Genomic DNA, 20,844 nt, shown 5'->3' with positions numbered 1-20,844 from the left:
TTTCCTCGCTGTAACCAACAGAACAGGGCGAATTAACTAGTACAGAGACAAATGTTTGATTATTAAAACATTTTTTTAAAAGCTGAAATTCCATAGCTGTTGAGTTCTGACCCCGGTGTGGTCCAGGTACATGGCTCGCAGTTGAGACACCAGTTTTCCTCGGATCGATTAGTAAGGTGCAGATTTTGCTGTTTTCGATCCCCTCCGCATTTTTCCTGCGCATTTGGCACAACTGCCTGATAATATGAAACCCTCGATGAAATTCAATCCAGGCTGGGTTCTCAAAAGCTCTTGTGTGTTCCTGCGCCTACCTTTTGAAACAATGTCAACCTGACCGGGCGGTTTACAGTTAAGGTGTGCCCGCTTCTGAAGGGGCTGAAGCACGAGTATCTGGCCAAATGTCAACTAGCCACACTTTTTAACTGCGATGATTGCTTCAAATCTTTGACTGCAGAACAGTTAAGTCAGAAATTAAGCCAACCTATAAATTCTGAAATGTTGTATATGACCCAACCATAATCTTGCATCTATATAGTGCATTTAACGATTTAAAGGTGTCTTATGGCGCCTTACAGCCAATGAAATGTATAATCTTTTCTCTAATGCATCGAGCTTTTTACTGATATAAGTAATGTCATGCAACAAATATAAACTCCAAAAGCACTCCCAATATTATTTCACCTCAAACAAAATGTAAGCCGTTCTTGGGAACTGATTTTATGCTGTTCCATTTTCCTGCTTTTCTGCCATGACGAATAGAAACATAGAATCACTGAATCATGGAATGGTTACAGTACAGAAAGAGGTCGTTCGGCCCATCATATGCGCATTGGCTTTCTACCAGAGCAACTCTCTAATTCCACTCCAGCCCCTTTTCCATAGCCTTCCAAACAATTTTCCATGACATATTTATCCAGTTCCCTCCCGATTCCCACTTTGTGCACTCCTGATTCAAAACACACATTGCTTTTCCTCATGTGATTCTTAATTCTCACCCCTTTTATTACCTGAGACCTGTAATCCTCATCTCTACACCAAAAGAAACAGCCTCCCACTCGCCACTTTGTACAGATCCCTCGCCATTTCATCAAGTCTCCCCTCAGCCTTCTCTATTCCAAAGAAATTCCAAAGAAGAGTTCTTCCTGCAGTTTGTTTTTAAGTCACATCTCTTACCTATGCTTGCAGTTGTAATCCCTCATCCCAGGAACCATTCTTGTATGTTTCCTCTGGACCCTTTCTAATGCCTTCACATCCTTTGACACATAAAATGGTAACCAAAATTAAACACAATCCTCCAGCTGATTCTGGGCCAGTGTTTTATAAAGGTTCAGCATGACTTCTCTGCTTTTATACTCTTTGCCTCTATTAATAAATCCCAGAATTGTAAGTGCCTTCTTAACCAATTTTTCAATCTGCCTCGTCACTGTAGATGATTTGTGTACACCTACTCTGAGGTCCATTTGCTCCTGCACCCCATTTGAAACGGTATCCTTTTTTCCTATATGGCCTCTCTTTCTTCTTACCAAAATGCAAACACGGATAGCAGTGGTTATTTTTGCCAATTCTCCACTTCCCTAATGTATCTAAAATGTAATAAGGAAATTTTGACTACACCTTAATAGAGGATGTTTAACAATAAGATCTCAGTTTGTAATGCTACTCCTCCAACTGGTCTCAGTAATTGTGGAGTGACAAGGTGGAAAAGAATCAGCCAAGACTCCCACTCCTACTGCAACCTGTTGGTGCACAAAGGAACACTTTGCATTTGTTTGTGTGTGTTGATGGCAGCTGAAGATAAGAAATAGCTTTGCTCTGGTACTTCCGCCACCAACTACAATTAAATAGTCTACTATCAATTAGTGTGTTTCGCATATGAAATGTCATTTGGTGAAAGTATTTAATCACTGCATGAAACTATACTTCCTGCATATCAGTAGGTTTAGCACAGCATGAGAGAAATCTGGAGGAGAGAAAATAGTTCTCATACTTCTATGTAAATTCTCAATCTATTTATCAGAAAACTCGGACATACAGTAATTTGCCTTCATCTAATCCAGCAAATGTTGGGACAAATCTGCACTGTTTTTAAACACTGGAGGAATAGAAGCAATTTGGCTGTATATGCACACGGGGGTTAGACATGTAAATGAAAATATGGGTGCATATAAATAGCTGTAAGAAGCTAGATATCGAAAAGAATGTCACCATGGTCCACTGAAGAATCAGAAACATAGCTAATACAACAGGGACAATGTAAGCTTGTACTCAGTATTAAAGCTACCTTATTAAAAAAGGAATAGGTGTGAAAAAATTGAAATGTCATATTATAGTTACTGCAAATCAAATAACAAAGACACATCTTATGAACTATAATATTAATTTTGAAATACATTTTATTTCTGTGTTATACAGTGAGTCTCTTAATGGAAAACATCATTAAATCAATATCTCAGCCTGGCTTTGAAGACTATAATGGAATTCATATGGATTGTAAATGACTTACTGGACATTTCTCAGGGGAACAATTCAGCTAGACTATTGACTAAAACTGCAATCCAATAATGTTTTGTGTGTCATAGTGTTTAAATCCATAGAAACATCACTTGGTTACCATTATGCAGATTGCATACATGATATCCTCTAATTTGTGTTCAGATACCGTGAGTAAAATAAGTTTGATTAATACTGTACTTCTGAAAGCCTGCTTAAGGCAATGGCAGCATTACTTAGGAAAGAGTTAAAGAAAAAGGTATTTCATCCAAATGGAGACCGTCTGTTTGCTGTGATTGAAGTAATAACAGATGAACAGGAAGATGAAAGGTATTACCTTTGCAGTTCAGGTAACTTCAGTGCTTATACACAGTATAGTATTGTCCTTATTTTTTCAGAACGTTCTAAATATATTTGAGGAAAACTATAAAGGAATAACTGTGAACTTAATTCAATCAAGAATATTTGCATGACTGTTTTATCAAATTAGTTGAAATTCATCCAAAACAGAAACAAACATTTATGTATTTAAGTGGACTTTAAAATCCTTTAAAATAAGATGCTCCATTCCTAATTAATCACCTGCTTTATAATCACAGTGGCTGCAGCTGTGTGCACTAAATTGATTAAATCTCTGAAATTTCAGCTTTTTATTGTAATTGTATTCCCTTTCCTGTTGCTTAATTTATGACTTTCTTAAACTGATGGGTCTCTATTATGTCCTCATTGAAATGTTTACTCATCTTTGCTGTCCTTTCTGTAATCTGCTGCTGCAGCATCTCAGCATTCATTGTGCACTGTTGAAATCCCCGGACAATTCAGCAACCACCAGAATCTATTTGTTACAATATCTGGTTTTAGTTTCATCTGATTGCATTTTTTTTCTAATCCATCTAAGGTGAAAGATGTAGTTTTTAAGTATCAAGTCTTGAATATAGGTTCTGGGTAGTCAGTTGATTGATCTCAATTATAGTTTCAGAAACTCTTAACATTTTGAGATTAGTGGCACTGGCACTGCAGAAAGAACTTCATGTACGTTAAATTAAAATAAGGTACAATTAAATTATACTGTATATGTTCTTTCGCTATTGCTTTTTGTGATGTCCATTGCAGAGCAATGATAGCACTCTTCTTTAAGTTAGAAATCTTCAAAGCCCATTCCTGGAATTTGAGCACATAATCTAACAATCAGAAAAGTTGCAGTTTCAGAAGTGTTGTCCATAAGAAGAAAAATTAAACTGCATATTTGGTGATTATGGAAAGATCCTTGAAGAAGAAATTAGGAGTTTTTCATTAATCAACATTATGAAGGCAGATTATCTGGTCATTATTTCATTGCTGACTGTGGGTTATTGCTGTGTACTGACTGAGAGCCACGTTTGATGCTTTACAACAAAGAATGTATTTCAGGAGAGAACAATTAATTTTGGGATATTTGTAAAGCACAAATTCATCCTATAATTGCAATTTTCTTCTCCCCCTTTGCTCAGTGAGTATATAAAAAAGCCAAAAGTTGGCGTGTAAGGTTTTAAACCTGGAGATTGCATGGTATATGCAGGAAGGACAGAACAGGAAATAATACCAAAAGGAAGTAAGTCCGCCTAAGCAAGGATGGCACTTGATTTATTAATGTTTCTCTCATTTGTTTCAAAAATATGAGGTGGAGTGAAGTGGGATTTTTTTAACTACCACTTGATTTCCATGAAATAAAGGAGCTTTTTAATGATTCGTGTCAGGCCTTGTTGTACTAATGTGATCCTCATCCTATCTGATCAAAGATTCATAACAACATATGAAATCAGTTGCAAACCACACATTCAGTCAAGCCTGGCTATTGTTGCAGCCGTGAGTTACACCTTTGCAGAATCAGTTACCGGACTGCAATTGCAGGTTCATGAATGCAGAATGTTTGCACTGCAACGCCCAAGGAGAAAGCTAAGGCAGACCACTTAACAAAGTACTTTCATCGGCCGGAGTTTCCTAGACTCTGAAACTCAACTGAAGTTCTCACTCTTGATTGATTTAATATGCCCAGTTAAATTCAGACTACTTACTAATTCAGAATCAGAAGCAAAGAGGGGGAAAAAAAACATACCACTGCCTTTTTTGTATGGTTTGTGGTTGTTGATTGATTTCTAAGTACATCTCTTATATTCATGCATTTACATTTAGGGTATGACCTGGGTTCAATTCTGGCCACTGTCTGTAAGGAGCTTGTACATTCTCCCCGTGTCTGCGTGGGTTTCCTCTGGGTGCTCTGGTTTCCTCCCACATTCCAAAGACGTATGGGTTAGGTAGTTGTGGGCATGCTATGTTGGCACCGGAAGCATGGCGACACTTGCGGGCTGCCTCCAGAACATTCTACGCAAAAGGTGCATTTCACTGTGTGTTTCCATGTACATGTGACTAATAAAGATATCTCATCTTATTTCTTGAATGTACAAAATAACTTGTAGAAAAACTTTGTCGAGAAGGATTATGTGCCCTGAATCAAGCACAACTAATTTTGTTTCCTTCCGTTTAAATGGAAATCCATTTAAAAGCCCCATCACAGGCAAGTCTAACTTCCACAAATAATTTTCCTATCTGCACTTTGCCCTGTGGGCGGCACGGTAGTGTAGCGGTTAGCGCAATGCTATTACAGCGCCAACAATCAGGGTTCGATTCCCATCGCTGTCTGTAAGGAGTTTGTACGTTCTCCCGTGTCTGCGTGGGTATTCTCTGGGTGCTCTGGTTTCCTCCCACATTGCAAAGACGTACGGGTAGGTTAATTGCGTTTAAAATGGGCAGCGTGGACTTGTTGGGCCGGAAGGGCCTGTTACCACGCTGTAAATAAAATTTTTTTTTAAATTTTAATTTTAAAATAGATACCTCTTGCAACAGCATAAAAGATAATACCAATACCCAGCCATCCAGATTCTGTAGTCTCGAAATGCAACTATGCAATGCCTGTTTTCAGATAAGATATCTTTATTAGTCACATGTACATCGAAACACACAATGAAACACATCTTTTTGTGAAGAGTGTTCTGGGGGCAGCCCGCAAGTGTTGCCACGCTTCCGGTGCTAACATAGCATGCCAACAACTTCCTAACCCATACGTCTTTGGAATGTGGGAGGAAACCAGAGCACCCAGAGGAAACCCACGCAGACACGGGGAGAACGTACAAGCTCCTTACAGACAGCGGTGGGAAGTGAACCCAGATCACTGGCGCTGTAATAACATTACGCTAACTGCTACACTACCGAGCCTGCCTCCTAACCCTCCAATAAGGCAAGTAGGAAACACAATGCCTATTTCTCAAATCAAGAACCACAACAGACTAAAATATACAAATAAGAATCTTGGTATTCTTGACAACTCTGCAAGTTTGGATTGAACTGAAATAGTTGGCACCGGATGCTCTCAGGAAAATCAAGTATACATGTGACCTTACAAGAAACTATGCACCAGAATCAACGTTAAGACTTTAAAGTATATTTACCTGGATGTAGCCACAAACTAGCCACTGCATTCTTCATCCTCACCAACTTCTGCACTGCACATGGATTATAGCTTCCACTGCCTGCCTAATCCACTGTTACCTTCATTCCCTGGTGACTGTAACCTCTTGATTAATAACTATTACCTCATGACTGATCTACAATCTGCAAACTTGATCAAACTCTTCCTGTTCCCAGTCAATTAACTAAATACCCCAGCTTCTGACCAGCTCTTGTAGCACAGTATTTATGTGGCTGATCCATTTGAGCTTGTGGTTAATGGTGACTCCAGGATGTTGATGGTGGTGGACCAGGCAATGGTAATGCCATTGAACGTCAAAAGCCAGTGTTTAGATATAGTGTTGTTAAAGGTAGTTATAGCCAGGAACATTTGAGGCACTTTTGGTATTTGCCACTTATCAACCTATGCCCAAATCTCATTTAGATCTTGCTGCACGGATGGGGCTGCCTCATTTGCTGAGATGTTACATTGTGAATTGAATATTGTGCAAACATCATTAAAGATCCTAACTCTGACCTTATAATGGAAGGAAGGTTATTCTTGAAGCAGCTGAAGATGACTGTGCTTGCAACACTGCCCTTGAGAACTCCCTCAGTGATGATTGACCTCCAACACCAATAACCATCTTTCTTTGTGCAAGATATGACTGGGGCATTTTCCCCTTGATGCTCGTTCCTGCAATTTTACCAGGAGGTCTTGAAGCCACACTTGGTCAAATTCTACCCTGATGTCAAGGACAGTCACTCTCAGCTCATCTCTGGAATTCAGCTCGTAGGTGCACGTTTGAACCAAGTTTGTGATGAAGTCTCAAGTGGAGTAGTCCTGGCAAAATGCAACCAGCATTGGCAAACAGACTATTGGAAATTAAGTGCTTCTTGATAATGCTGTAAACACTTTTAGTTCAGAATATATCAGCAAGTTTCAGAGAGAATAAACTGTATTGTTTTGCTAATGATTGAGAATAGACAGACAGATTAGGTGATAGTTAGTCAGATTGGATTTGTCCTGCTTTTCATATGTAGGATATATATGGGCAATTTTTGATTGTAGATCCCAGAAATTGCTGTATGTCCAGTATTTTCCTGATTTTTTCAGATTTCCAGCAAATGTATAATTTTGCTTTGGAATTAATACTTATTCCTTATTTTGTTTGAAACAGCCCATAAAATCCCAGGAATTTAAAATCTTGCATCAGTCAAAATCTTTTGGAAGACTGAGGGAAAAACATTGAATAAAAACTTGACTTTATGTTACTATTTCATAGCTTGTTATTTGTGAAGCAAGTTTAATATTATGGCCTACAGAGATGTAAGTAAATTCTGAATCTGACAACTTTTGGAGGGGTATACATGTGTAAAAATATGGGGAGACCATGAACACAATGAATACAAGACCATGCACCTATGTATTTTTGTTTAGCCTTACTTTCACCACCTCTCCCTTTTGCAGGGCCTGACGACATTTCTATTTACTACGCCTGCTACATTTTTTAAAAATCTAAATGCACCATCTTCTCATTCTAGTAACAAATTGCAAAGAAGTGCAAATCACATTTGTGAAAAATATGACTTCAAGTCATAATGGACAATTTGAAAAAATCACTACATGGTACCTTGAAGATCTTAAGCTTGTTGATGGAAAAGAAGCAGATCAAGTAAGTAGCTGGCAATATAGACCTGATTTATCTTTGTTTTCTATTTCCTTTTACATCATATAACACTCACTAACTGACCTTATATCATGTGTGTATTTTGCTAATTCCAAATCTGCAATTTTGCTCTCACTCTTTGAACTGTCCTTCCCATGATCAAGGCTTAGAATTCTAAAGGAAGGATACTACTGGAGGGAAAAAATTGCCTGCTTATCTGTTTCCATTGAGACCGACTTTTTTCATAGTTTGGAGGTTTTCCACTAGAAACGTGTTCTTCCTACCAAAGACTGTTCATGTGGTGGTGATTGGCAAATATATCATAGATGGGTGGGGCGAGAAGATACAGGAGGTTGTCACTTGTAATAGGTACGACAACAACATCGTTGGATCTACAGTTTTTTTATATACTTTATTGTTTTTTATGATTATCCATGCCATGATTGTTCTTCCAATCTCTTTGTATTACATGTACAAACATTTATGTTATATATTAATCTGTATTAATTTGAAAACTAATAAAAAGATTGTAAAAGAAAGACAACAATAACCTGCATTTATGTAAATCCTTTAGTTTAAAATATACTTCAAGTCTTCACAGAGAATTGGAATAAGTGACCAACAATCTGTTCAGAATGAAGATCTATGGGAGTTTTTTAGAATAATGGAGGAGAAATTGAGGCAATGGAATTCAGAGAGAGGGTGCCATTGATTATGAATGAAGCAACTGATAGTCTAGCAATTATAATAGTGCAACTGAGGGAGGAGCTGAAGGGTCTGTTTCTATGCTGTCTCTCTCTAACTTGTAAGGGGACTCTCCCTTTGATGCATCTTAACTTCATAGCGTCAGAACCCATAAAATAATCATAACTCGTAACTTCAATTTAAGAACCTTGAAAATATTGCAATGTAGGATTTATGATGGGCAAGGAAAACTACCTCATTGGCTAAAATAAAAACAAAAAATGCAATAAATACTCAGCAGATCAGACAGCGTTTGTGGGAAAAGAAACACATTTAATATTTCAGGTCAAAGACCCTTTGTCACAACTGAAAAACATGAGAGAGCAAATTGGTTTCTTTATCCATAGATTCAGAATAACTTATTGAGCATTTCTAGCATTTTCTGATTTTATTTCAGATTTCCAGCATTTACATTTTTCTGATTTACATTACCTCGTGGGATTTCCCTACTAAGGTCTCGCTTTACAATTTCTTCAGCTTTCTTCATGGTTGGAGGTATAATGCACAATTTATTGTGAAGAAAAGGGGTAATGCTCTTACATGCAAGACCTGAATATAACCCTGCCCATCTGACTGGAATGTTGCAGGGTGGGGGAAGGGGTGGGTTAACATAGCAATCAGGTGTTACCCTTAGCATTCCTTGTGTATTTCTGCCCACTGCCGTCTTCATCTGTGGATTTTTAAACATAGTAACAAAATAAGAAATAGGAACATGAGTAGGCCATTCAGCCCCTCATGTCTGCTCAGCCATTCAATAAGATCCTGGTTAATCTTTCCTGAACTAACCCCATCGCCCTTGATTCCCTTAATATTTCTATCTTGAATATACTTGCAATTAAGTCTCCACATCCCTCTTGGCTTCAGAATTTCAAATATTTTGTACCGTCTGAGTGAATAAATTTCTTCTCATCTTGATCCTTATTTTGAGACTGTAACCCCTAATTCTAGACACCCCAGCTAGGGAAAACATCATCCCCACATTCACCCTGCTAACTCTTGTAAAGCATTTTGTATGTTTCAATGAGATCATTTTACATTCTTCTAAACTCGAGGGAGTATCGGCCAATCTGCTCAATCTCTCTTCGTAAAATAAACCCCTCCTCTCAGGAATCAATCTGGTGGACATTCATTCCACTCCCTCTTTCACAAGTATATCCTTCTTGAGACAGGCAGTCTCAACCTGTACACAATATTGCAGCTACAGTCTCAGTAGGGCTCTATATGAATGCAGTAGGACAAGTTTATTTTTGTACTCAAATCCTTCTGCATAAAGGTAGACATACTGTTTATCTTCCTAATTTGAGAGGTATTGAAATCATCTACTGTATGCAAGAGCCTAATTAATATTCAGATTAGAAGTCCAATTACATTATTGGAATTACAATGCATCATTAACTGAGACTGCAACAATAATGAACAAAAGCAAAGCCCCGTGCAAAATCTATGATGGGCAGGATTCAAGTCAAAATTCTCCCAGGTAAGAATGATTTTTAAACATTTTTAGTGTTGTTTTGTGAGCCAGATTGGCAAATGCCTAGGGGTCCTAATCCCAGCTACCTTGTATTCTGTACACTGGTTCCCTCAGGGCTGACCCCACCAAATTTGCAGGGTTAGCAAGAAGGCACTGACTCCTCATACATTGTTCATCTGATGGGAAGTCATTGTTGAAATTTCTCAGAAACCTAAGTAGTGCAAACACTCAACAGACATAACCCAGCCACCAGCTGGAAACCCTGATGTCTGTAGTATAATTGGACAAACTTGCCCTCCCCTCCCCACCGTAGCTCCTGTTTCCCTTGGCCTTCTGAGGAAGGCCAATTTACCAAAGTTTTTTTCAATATCAAGTCTCTCTTGACCCTGCCAATTGGGACCACATCAACTGATGTTGTCAGTGAAACTCTTCACTCATTCAGTACCTTTCTTGTACTGATATTCTAGATTCATTGGAGGGTATATCATGGCATCAGCTGATACAAGGAGTCCTTACACTACCTATCTTTCTGTCATTTGTCTTGTAAGTGGCTGACAGCAACTCTGTTTCTTTATGTAGCTAGGAATTTGCACATAGCTATGGGAAAAGACAGGTGCAATTGAATTTCCATGAAATTCCCTGATGTTCTATTGGTTTATGACTGTACTTCTGGGAGGAGACTGGCCAAGTTTTCTCAGAAATGCCAACAAATATTTGGTGCAAGCTGATCAAAGTATATTAGTACCAGAATTCGCTTGTGCTGTTAGCCTTCATTATGGTAAAATTGAAGAGGACAGAAAATGCCCTTTGAGAAAAGGAACAAAGAGGTAGAAGTACTTTTTTAAATATATTGTTTTAATTACAATTTGGTGAGTTACATGCTTTGACAAATAAATGATAATAAATGAATAAAAACTATTGGTAAATTTGTTTTCATGTTTTAATTTTTAGGATAATCCACACTTTGATATGCACTTTGATAAAGTTTATGGCTGGGAAAGTTCCAGTACAGCTTCCAAGTATACCTTTGCCCGATGTTTGCAGGAGCTTAATCACCACTACCTGGGGAAGAAGATCACATTTGTGAATTTTGATGCTGATTTTCTAAATGATACCAGTTCAAGTATGAATAGAGGGGACTGCATGCTTGCTTTGAATATGTTTGTGTTATATATTTATAACTGTGCGTGTTTATCTATATGCAAATAAGAGTAGCACAAGATATTCAAGATAGCCTGTAATTCTCATGGCATTAACTGTTTGTTGGCTGAACATTAGATGACAGTCTTTAAGAAGTGAAGTATACTTTACTTCAGAGAATGAACTATGTTTCCATTATAGCTCTAATGGCATGACAAAATTGAACACCAGGGTTCAGATTCATTTATTTCGGGATTAGATCTGAATACTGATACTAGATACTGAATAAGCTATATAAGCATAAGTTGTAAGTACATGAATATAGACTGATAGCAGAAGACCCCTCTTCAGACTACAGAGAAATGAACAACATGAGGCTTAAAAACAACTATATCATAATGAAGATAGCTACTCTGAATATGCAGAATTCTGTTAAATCACCAAACTGTAATAGTTGTGTAAATATCACCTGCAGCCTGTTTTACAGTCTGTGTAATATTTTTGTCCCAAATTGAGAAACAAACAGGATTGACATGCTCTAATTCTTCTAAGACATAGCTCAAGGTTAATTTCACTCTCAATAAATGTTTACTCAACTATATAATGGTAAAAAATTTGGGCCTGGTGCCCAAAAATATGGGCTAATACTTTATTTTACCGTAAATAGGGCAAGGCCTTTGTTCAGATTAGTAAACAAAGAAACTTCAAACAAATGCATTTAAAACATATCAAACAGTGGAGCTTTGACCCTCCATATTAATCTATTCCAAGTCATAAATATATGAATTATGGAATCATATCCATAGCAACTGAAAACATTTTGTTATCCTCACACAAAAATATCATGTCTGTAGCAAGTTACTCGAGTTGGCTCAAGTAAATTATAAATTGGTTTCATCTTTTGTTTCTTACTTTTCCATCTGTAAGGTTTCAAGTCACATCACTAAATTAAAATCTCTGTGATTTTAAGGACAAACTCACAAGCTGCAGGTCGCCTGTCAAAGATGAAGGAGGCCAAAGGTAAACTAATTAATTTAAAGCAATATTTTGATGATGTCACCTTTTGAATTTGAACACACTAAGATTGCAACAAGGTGGAAAGATTCAGGGAGGAAGGGATCACTGTGGTTCTGAAATCCTAGAAAAGAAAGGGATTGTGTAGTGAGGTATCATCTCAACATAGTAGGGATGCCCCAGAAATTTATTGCAACATTATTCAAAGAAACTGACAAGCTGCTAACAGTTATTTGTTTCTAATTTTCCTGGATTATTTTAAATTCTGATTTTTGGAAAAATAAATTTCTGCTTTCGTATTTCTTAAAATGATTTAAATGTTCAGTTTAATCTCTCAATTTAAATTTTTTTTTGTCCTACTGTTGTTTTTTATGATTGATTTTTCTTTTCTGTACTATTCACCCATAAAAAGTTATCATTGAAGACAATGTTTCTTTCACCACAGAAACTGTTGTTTAAAATGCCACCAGGTCATTTGTGATCTGTTTCATGTCTCCATTCTTAACAGATAAATGATGTTGTCTTTATTTCTAATGCTGTTAATATTTATTTCATATATATTGTTATTTCTCTGTACTAATCCAAAAGTACTGTAATTACTTTACTCTTTATTAACCATCTGAATGCTTGGATATTAAATATATTACATAAGTATAAGTTGTACAAGTTATGTCTGTTTTGGTTAACATCTAATTTATAATTTGACTTTACCTCTTTACTAACCAAATTGCAATTAATTAATAATTTCATTATGTAAAATACTCAATGCTCCAGGGTGATAATTCTACACTTTGTACATAATTAAAGTGCAGTTCTCTTCTAATCCCTTATTCCTTTTCATATAAAAGATAAATTACAGATAGAATGCAGTGAGATATTGATGACTTTTAACTATCTGAAACTGACAGACAGGATTTTGAACACAAATGGGAGGAAAGCAGAGTTAATGTTTCAGGGAAGTGATGGAAGGTCATTGATCCGAGAATTTAGCTCTGTTTTTCATTCCCCATTTGAAACACTATTGTCCTTCATGGAAGAAAATCTGTCATCCTTATGCAGTCAACCCAAGTATGACTGAAAACCCACAAAAATGTGATTGACCTGACCTGCCTCCTCAGTTGAAGGCAGTTATAGATGGCTAATAAAAGTCAACCTCACCAACAATGTCTACATCCGAAGAACAAAAAAAAACCAAAAAAAAGTTGTCTGATCTGCTGAGGATTCACAACATTTTCTTTTATTTTAATTTCCAGCATCCACAGTATTTAGCTTTTATAAACATATACATCTGAATGTTCTCAGTGATAACATTTTCAGAAGCAAATGTACAAAACTGTAACAATTATGAGAATTTTACACTTTTAAAATAACTGCCTTAGATTCCTCGAGGAACAGACACCATTCACTTGAATGGTTCAATATGTTGCTACTTAGTTGAATAGCTGTTTAGTGGAAAATGTATCTCATTAAATAATTATAAACACTGATGCATTAGAAAATGGATTTGAGTACTGTCAAAAGTCTTGCTCTGTATGTTGAATTTGAGCAGAGATTTCTGATAGAATGCTTTTTTTTGGAGTTTTTCAACAGCTGTGAAGTAGAAAGGAGAGTCAAAATTATTTTTGTTTTGTTGAACTACAAGTATATTTCATCTTCCACAGCACACAAAATATATGATAGAACTGGATAGGAAAGGTATAGAGGGATATGGGCCAAATGTGGGCAAATGGGACTCGCTTAGATGGACATCTTGTTGGCATAGATTGCAATGGGGCCAGTTTCCATGCCGTATTACTCTATGACATGAGTAATTCTAGATCAGTTTTGTGTCTTGACACAAACTATAAAAGTTACTTAACTTTCCCAAATGTTTAACTTTTCACCGTAACTATCATTACCAACTTCAGAAGTGCTACTGACAATTAATATCAGTTGAACCCACACTTTGGTATATTTAATACTCTGGACATGCCTGATAATAGTAGGAATCAGAGAACCTAAGCTATGTTGGTTACACCACTTAACTCTTCAATCCATTTGAAAAGTAAACTTGCAAGGATTTGCAAAAAAATTATGCAGAAAATTCTGTCAAGTCATCATTGAATCAATTAATAAGATCTCTGCTTCCCCAAAATACTGCATTGTTCTGGATTGCGTTGTAAAATGTAATATCTTGATGTAATGAAACTTCCAAAATTCCAAAGTTATCATTTGACCATCAAAGTAAATTGAGCATTGTTCCAGGATTTAACTGATATGACCTAGGATTTCTTCACAACTTTTGCGAGTTTGCCTTTCAAAGACTTTAAAGACAGACTCATAACCAGACCCAACCTTGCATGAACTGAAACTGATATCTTTTGCTTTGTCATAATATGATGGTGCTGTCTACTCGTCAAGCTAGATAACTTTAAGTTACTTACTACAAAACACTTAATGTAAAAAATGACCCATATGTTTCCTATCAATCTAGAAGGTGGAAAATGTCAGTGTGGGCACTTAGTGTTTCAATCTTTAAAAATTTCAGTTAAACATTTTGTTAACAATCTTAATACCTTAGCAAAGAATGAAATTGACCTTTGAGTTATAAATCTCATCTTGTGAGTTCTTGCAATGGTGGCATCCTTACTTGAATAGCTGCTGCATTCTGAAGGTATACTTTAGAATTCACCTCCTGGAGGAATGCATCTAATAATCCCATTGACCAAGATGGAATCTGTGTCTCTGAATAAAGGGAAATAACTCTGAGCAGCCATTTCTGTTTCAATACAGTGCCTTAGATACTGCCTATCTCTCTCTCTTTCATTGATATGGGGTGGGTTGCAAGCAAGATTAGCTTTAATACCCAGCCCTAGTTGTCCTTGGGAAGGGAGTGGTGAAGTACCTTCTTGAACATGGTGAAGGTACTCCCACATTGCTGGTAGGCAGGGAATTCCTGATTTTTGACCTGTGACAATTAAGGGACGACAGTACATTTCCAAATGAGGACAATACAGGCCTATTATTGTCTATATAATTCACATGAAAAGCACAGTAAACAAAATCCTATTTTAACCTCATCCACAATATGCTTTTTAACACAGAACAACTTGCTCTGTACTTAGAACCAGAAATGTTCTGCAGTAACTTTATTGTCTCTTTATAATTTACTATTCTCAATCTTGCCATTTCAAGAAAGTTATAAATACTATTCATGAATTATTTGACTTAGTGTCAACTGTTTATGTCATACAATTATTTGGCTTATTAATTATTATGATATTTTTGGATCTGAACAAAATAAAATAAGAATATTTTTTATAATTTCGAGTTCCAAACACCCTGTAAGAGGTAAGATGAAAAAGTAGGCCTTGTAATATCGGATCTCAGTCATTTATTTGGAATGGATTTTATGGCAATTTATTGATATTTTCCATCACCAAAAGTAATAGTATTTTACAAAATTTATGGAAGTTTAGGAAGAAATGAGGTCAAGAAAATTAAGCCTCTCCATTGGGTTTGAAAAAGGAGAAATATTTAAAACTAAGAAGCATACACTGATATAAAGAAATGATTCAATTGATATTTATCAAGTTAAGAAACAGACCAGGTCAAAGTTACAACTAGAACTTGATGAAGGCTTTGGGGACAGAATAAATTCAATAGCAAAGACTAATGAACACAAATTGTAAAGCAAAAATCTGCAGTTGCTAGAAATCTGAAGTTGCTGGAACTGCTCAGCTGGTCAAGCAGCATCTCTCCTACCATTCTGATGAAAGGTCATCAACATGAAATGTTTATTCCACTCTGGATAATAAACCCAATTGTTCGTGTGAGTAATGGAGGCAGACAGGTTCTGATGAACGGTCTTCAATCTGATATATTGTCTCTTTCCATTAATGCTGCCTGACCTGCTGAGTGTTTCCAACATCTGTAGTTTTTCTGATTTTCGAGTTACAATGCCCACTTATTTTGAGGGAGGTGACAGATGGAATGGTCTTCCACAACCGGGTTATCTTTGTAATGATAAAGAAATATAGCAGTATGGAGATAAAGGCACCATCAACTGCGAATTCCTAAATATATAATATAAAACAACCAATATTATTGAAAATTGTGAATTAGTGACCATCGCACGATTCCATTTACGATTATTTCACAATTTGCATCATGCAGGATTAGAACAAAACTGTTGCTAAAAAAAGGCAAACTTGAAAATAATGAGGGGATAGTAAGAACTTTCGTTTCCAACCCATAATTGGCAGTGTGTGAACTTCATTGTCTACAATTAAACGAAACGAAATTATTAACCAAATCCACCAAATGTTGTATTAAAATCCCTGATTTCCTCATTGTGGATTTTCTCTGTGCTGCTGAGAGTCAGCGGGTTAGATCGGCCAGTCTCAATCATGGCCTTTTCCAAGTAGTCACACGGCAAGAAGGAAGGGGAGGGCGGTGGCGGCCGGAATTGACGGATGCGGCCGTTGCTGGCCTGAGATGAGCTGCTGTTGAAGAGATTCGGCTGATCCCCGGGGCTTTGGTGTCTGGGTGAAGGTCAGTTCCGGGGGGTGTGAAGCAGCGGTGTGGGGTCGGGTGGGCGGTGTTTGATTAGAGCGGGAGGGGCGAGGTTTGGCCCGGTCCCCCCGTTGGTTCAGGGATCACGGGGCGGAGGCTGTGCGCCTGGGGCTCGCTGAGGGTGTCATTTGTCTGGTGCGGCCGAGCTTGGACCTCAGGACCTTGTGGTGGTAATAAGGTGCAAGCGGGAATTGTTGTCTGATATATGTTTTCAGATGTTAAATGCAGCGAGGCACCAGTTCCTCTTTCATTGACTGGTTAGGCCTTTACGAATAGACCAGCACCTTTTATGTATATTAAGATAACAGATTTAATTTAGCTAAACGTCCCAAAGCGCTTCAGGGGAGCATTATTAAGCAAAGTTTAACAAGAAGAGTTTTTTTTGTGATTGTCATGTATAGGTTTTCTGTAACTGCCAGCATTTTCAGCTGTTATCAGGCAAATTGACGTCTGTGTCCTTTGTCAATTTTTTGATCGACCTTCTATCAATCCAGCAGGAGCCCTTGCAACGATTTGTGTTCTCTTTAGAGTTAAGTTGGCGCTTTCTGGTCATTCGATCCAGACTCAGACCTGGTCTCTCCCACATCCCTGTTGAAGCAGAGGCATCAGTGTGAATATCTTCGATATTGCACCATGCCCATTGGTCAGCATTGTAGCAAACTGATTTCTACCACAGCTGGTTTCTCAGATTCTGGGTAAGGCAAACAAGAGTTTCAGGGGGAAAGGAAATTCTTAAACAGAAATTGTTGTCAGTCAGTCAGTTACTATGTGCTGTGGCTACTGAGGTTGGTATGAGTGAATAAGTATAATTGCTAGACTATACCCTTTGGCCAGAATCGCATGGATTCAGAGAGGTCAGGCATAGAAATGAGTGTAGTTTATATCAGAGGATTAAAATATCTGTAGTGGTACTTGCACTTGAGATGGGGCCAATGAGATAAGATGAGATTTCTTCATTAGTCACATGTATGTTGAAACACACAGTGAAGTGCACCTTTGTGTAGAGTGTTCTGGGGGCAGTCAATCCAAAGGCTAATCCAAAGGCAAAGACACTTCCTAACATGAGGACACTCTCATGCGGTCTACGTTGTACAGAACTTGCAATGCATTACGCATTGGCTACTTTTATTATCAATATCTTGCTGCCAAGCAGGAGATCAACCAGTAAAAATTCATTTTATTTAAGAAGAGTAAGGCAGTGGCAGTCAAATGGACCAGTTTATCAAACAGCTGGCATGACTGGGAGTGAGCTGACATCAGCTGTCAAGGTTGCTCAGGTTTGGCTATGAGGGTTTGGCTTCCTGTCAGAACATTGTGCCTGGGGTCATGGTGGTGAATGGTGTGTAACTGGTGAGTTTGGGCTGCTTGTCAATAGATCTGCACCATTGGAGCAGATGACCAAAAACCTAGTCAAAAAGACAGGCTTAGATAGTATAAAAATAGAGGGGTTCAGGCAAGGGAATTCTAAGCTTAGAGGCTTGAGTACATACAGCCAATGAAGGAGGCATTTAAATTAGGGCAGCATTAAGAGGCCAGAAATGGAGGAAAACTAATCTTTGAGTTGGAGGGCTGGAGGAGAGAAGTGTTAAACAGAGGGAAGGCCGTACCATTGAGAAATTTAAAACAATGAGAACTCTAAAATTAAGTAGCTGACTAGATGTGAGCATGTGTGGATAAGATGACCACAGAAGTGATGGGCGAACTGGATGGTGCGTGTTCAACCTTGGGCAGCAGAGCTTCAGAGTTTTGAATTGCTGTAAGGAGATTAGAATGAGGGTGACCATTTAGCACTGTTTTGGAATGGAATAGCACTGTTTTAGAGGTAGAAATGGAGTGTATGTGAGGTTTGAATGCGAATGTGATCATCGTTACAGAGGCAGATAGGCAGTCTTGAGGGATATGGACCAAATGCAGGAAAATGGGACTAGCTCGGAAAGGCACCTTGGTCAGCATGGATGAGTTGGACCTAAGAACTTGTTTCCATGTTGTATAACTCTGACTCTCAAATTGTTTGGGGGTTGGGAGGGAGAGAGTGTTCCAGTTAAAGAGAAATGGCAGAGTAGTAGTGCAGTGTAGTGAAATTGATGGCACAGATAGAAATAAATTGGTGTGGATTGACAGCCATTATGGAGATGTTGAAAACTGAACAAGGCAGGGGCTGGAATACTTAATATTTTAGAAGAATAGCTGGAGGGATAAGAAGATGGCTGGCTTTGTTAATAAAGGATCAGAAATGATCAGACTCAGAAGATCAAGATGTAGAATCGGTTTGGATGGTGATAAGAAATAGCAAGGGAAAGAATTCACATTTGGCTGTTGTTTGTAAGCCACCTAACGGTAACTGCATAGTAGGACAGAGCACGAAGCAAAAAATGGGGATGTGCAAGCAAGCTCATTGGGTGATTTTAATCTTGATATAGACTGAGAAAAGTAACCTTCAAGTATGATCCTGTGTAGTCTCTTTGAACCAAGCATTATGGAATCAAACAGGTCAAATCTGGTCATGTGTAATGAGAGAGGATTAATTAATGATCTTGTAATAGAGGATTCTCTGGGGAAGAGTGTTTTATAATATAACAGAACGACATTCAGTTGAGAATGCAAAACTAAAATCTGAAACAAGTATTTTTAAATTAAAGACAGTTAGAAAGAAATGAAGGTAGAGTGGACTGAAGTGGACTCTGATTATATTAAAAGGTAAGATGATAGATGGCAGTGGCATATATTTAAGGAGATATTTCACAATTCTCAGCAAATTTGTAATCTATTGAGAAATAGACTCTACAAGGTGAACCAAGGAAGTTGAGGATAGTTTCACATTGAAATGCTCTGTTACCAAGTTTAGTGGTAGGCCAGAGGTGTGGAAAAAGATTAGAAACCAATAAAAAGGAGTAAAATAGATTATGAGAATAAGCTGGCAAGAAGTATAAAAGCATGTAGTAAGAACCTTGACAAGTGTATAAAAAGCAAGAGAGTAGCTAAAGTAAATGTTGGTCCCTTGAGATGAAAAATCTGAGGAATTAATGATGGAAAATAAGGAAATGGCAGAAATTTTGAAAACAAAATGTTAGGTATCTGTCACGGTTGAAAACCCAGACATTGCAATAATAGTAGAAAATACAGGGGAAAAACAGAGGGAGGAACTTAAAAGAATCGCATAAGGTACCAGGCAAACTAATAGCATTAAAGATTGACAAGTCCCATGGAACTGATTGTCTGCTACCTGAGGTCTTAAATAAGAAGATCACAAGATCTTCCAAAATTCTCCAGATTCTGCCAAGGTCCCAGCAGCTGAAAGCACACAAATTAAGAAACCTTTATACTGGGGGGGGGGGGAAAAAGGGAGCCCATAATCTGGTAACTAATTAGGCTGATATCTGCTGTTGGGGAAATACTGAAACCTGTTATTAAGGAGGTTGCAGCAAGATGATAGAAAATCATAATACAATCATGCAGAGTCAGTGCAGCTTCATGAAATAGTAATCATGTTTGCTGAACATTAGAGTTTTGGAAGATATTTGATAATGTGTCTCATTGGAAGTCACTGCACAAGGTAAGAGCCTATGGTATTGGGGTTGATGTATTTGCATGGATAAGAGGATTGACCAACCAACAATAAAGGGTCTGTGAAGGGATAATAGACAAAATACAGGGGAGGGAAAGAATTTAGCAATATGAGTACAGTGGTTACTAGCTGATTAAACCAAAAACAAAATTTGCTGATACTGAATGAGAAGATAATAAAAACAGGAAATGTTGTAAATACTCAGCAGCTTGGGCTGCAAATGTGGAGGAACGTTTCAGACTGAGGTCATTTCATGAAAAGGAGATGTTAGAAATCAAACATATTTTAGATTTGCAGAGAAGTGGGGTGGATGGGAAGAACAAAGGGAATGTCTGTCATGGGTGTAGATCAAGAGAAACTGACATGAGATAGTGCCAGCTGAGATAAGTTGATGGAAGCTTCTTAATTAGTTCTTGGTCATTACTCTATTCGTAGATCTTTGTTCTCTCCACCCTTCCCCTTTCTCTACAACTTAACACGTGTTTGATTTCTAATTATTCCTAGTTCTTATAAAAGGTCATCAAACTAAAACCTTAACTGTTTTCTCTCCTTGTAGACGCTGCCTGACTAGCTGAAATTTCACAGCAATTTCTACCTTTTGTTTCAGATTTCTGGCGTCTGCGGCTTTTGTTTTCTTTCCCATAACTGAGTGAAAAGATGTTGCATTTCTATCGCTGATTCTATCTCATCCAATCAAAGCAAAACGTGAGTTA

At 37.6% G+C, this 20,844-nt stretch overlaps 2 protein-coding genes across 5 annotated transcripts in view; both read left to right on the top strand.

Moving 5' to 3' along the window:
• Window positions 1-2,713: 2,713 nt before the first annotated feature.
• exoc1l (exocyst complex component 1 like) lies at window positions 2,714-12,528 on the top strand. The gene is made up of 4 exons (XM_052040224.1): window positions 2,714-2,840; window positions 7,519-7,649; window positions 10,810-10,981; window positions 12,521-12,528. Exons 1-4 carry the CDS (start codon window positions 2,714-2,716, stop codon window positions 12,526-12,528), a joined length of 438 nt encoding a protein of 145 aa, XP_051896184.1.
• A 3,909-nt stretch (window positions 12,529-16,437) lies between these two features.
• Window positions 16,438-20,844, top strand: part of exoc1 (exocyst complex component 1) — a 59,015-nt gene continuing 54,608 nt past the window's right edge. For 3 of the 4 annotated variants that reach the window (XM_052010005.1, XM_052010004.1, XM_052010002.1), the window contains exons 1-2: window positions 16,454-16,545; window positions 20,739-20,836. The gene's annotated coding sequence lies outside the window, so the exon portion shown is untranslated. Of the gene's footprint in view, window positions 16,546-20,738; window positions 20,837-20,844 lie in introns of all 4 variants that reach the window. The other variant, XM_052010003.1, reaches the window with a different exon arrangement.

Source organism: Pristis pectinata, chromosome 2 (genome assembly GCF_009764475.1).
Source record: "Pristis pectinata isolate sPriPec2 chromosome 2, sPriPec2.1.pri, whole genome shotgun sequence".
Taxonomy (NCBI): Eukaryota; Metazoa; Chordata; class Chondrichthyes; order Rhinopristiformes; family Pristidae; genus Pristis; species Pristis pectinata.
Note: the sequence above shows the minus strand (reverse complement) of the source record. Positions and strands in the feature narration are given on the sequence as shown.

Coding starts and splice junctions, on each gene's coding strand:
- exoc1l (XM_052040224.1), top strand. CDS start 2,714: ATGGCAGCATTACTTAGGAAAGAGTTAAAGAAAAAGGTATTTCATCCA. Junction 2,841..7,518: donor GTATTACCTTTGCAGTTCAG/GTAACTTCAGTG, acceptor TTCTCATTCTAG/TAACAAATTGCAAAGAAGTG. Junction 7,650..10,809: donor ATGGAAAAGAAGCAGATCAA/GTAAGTAGCTGG, acceptor TTTAATTTTTAG/GATAATCCACACTTTGATAT.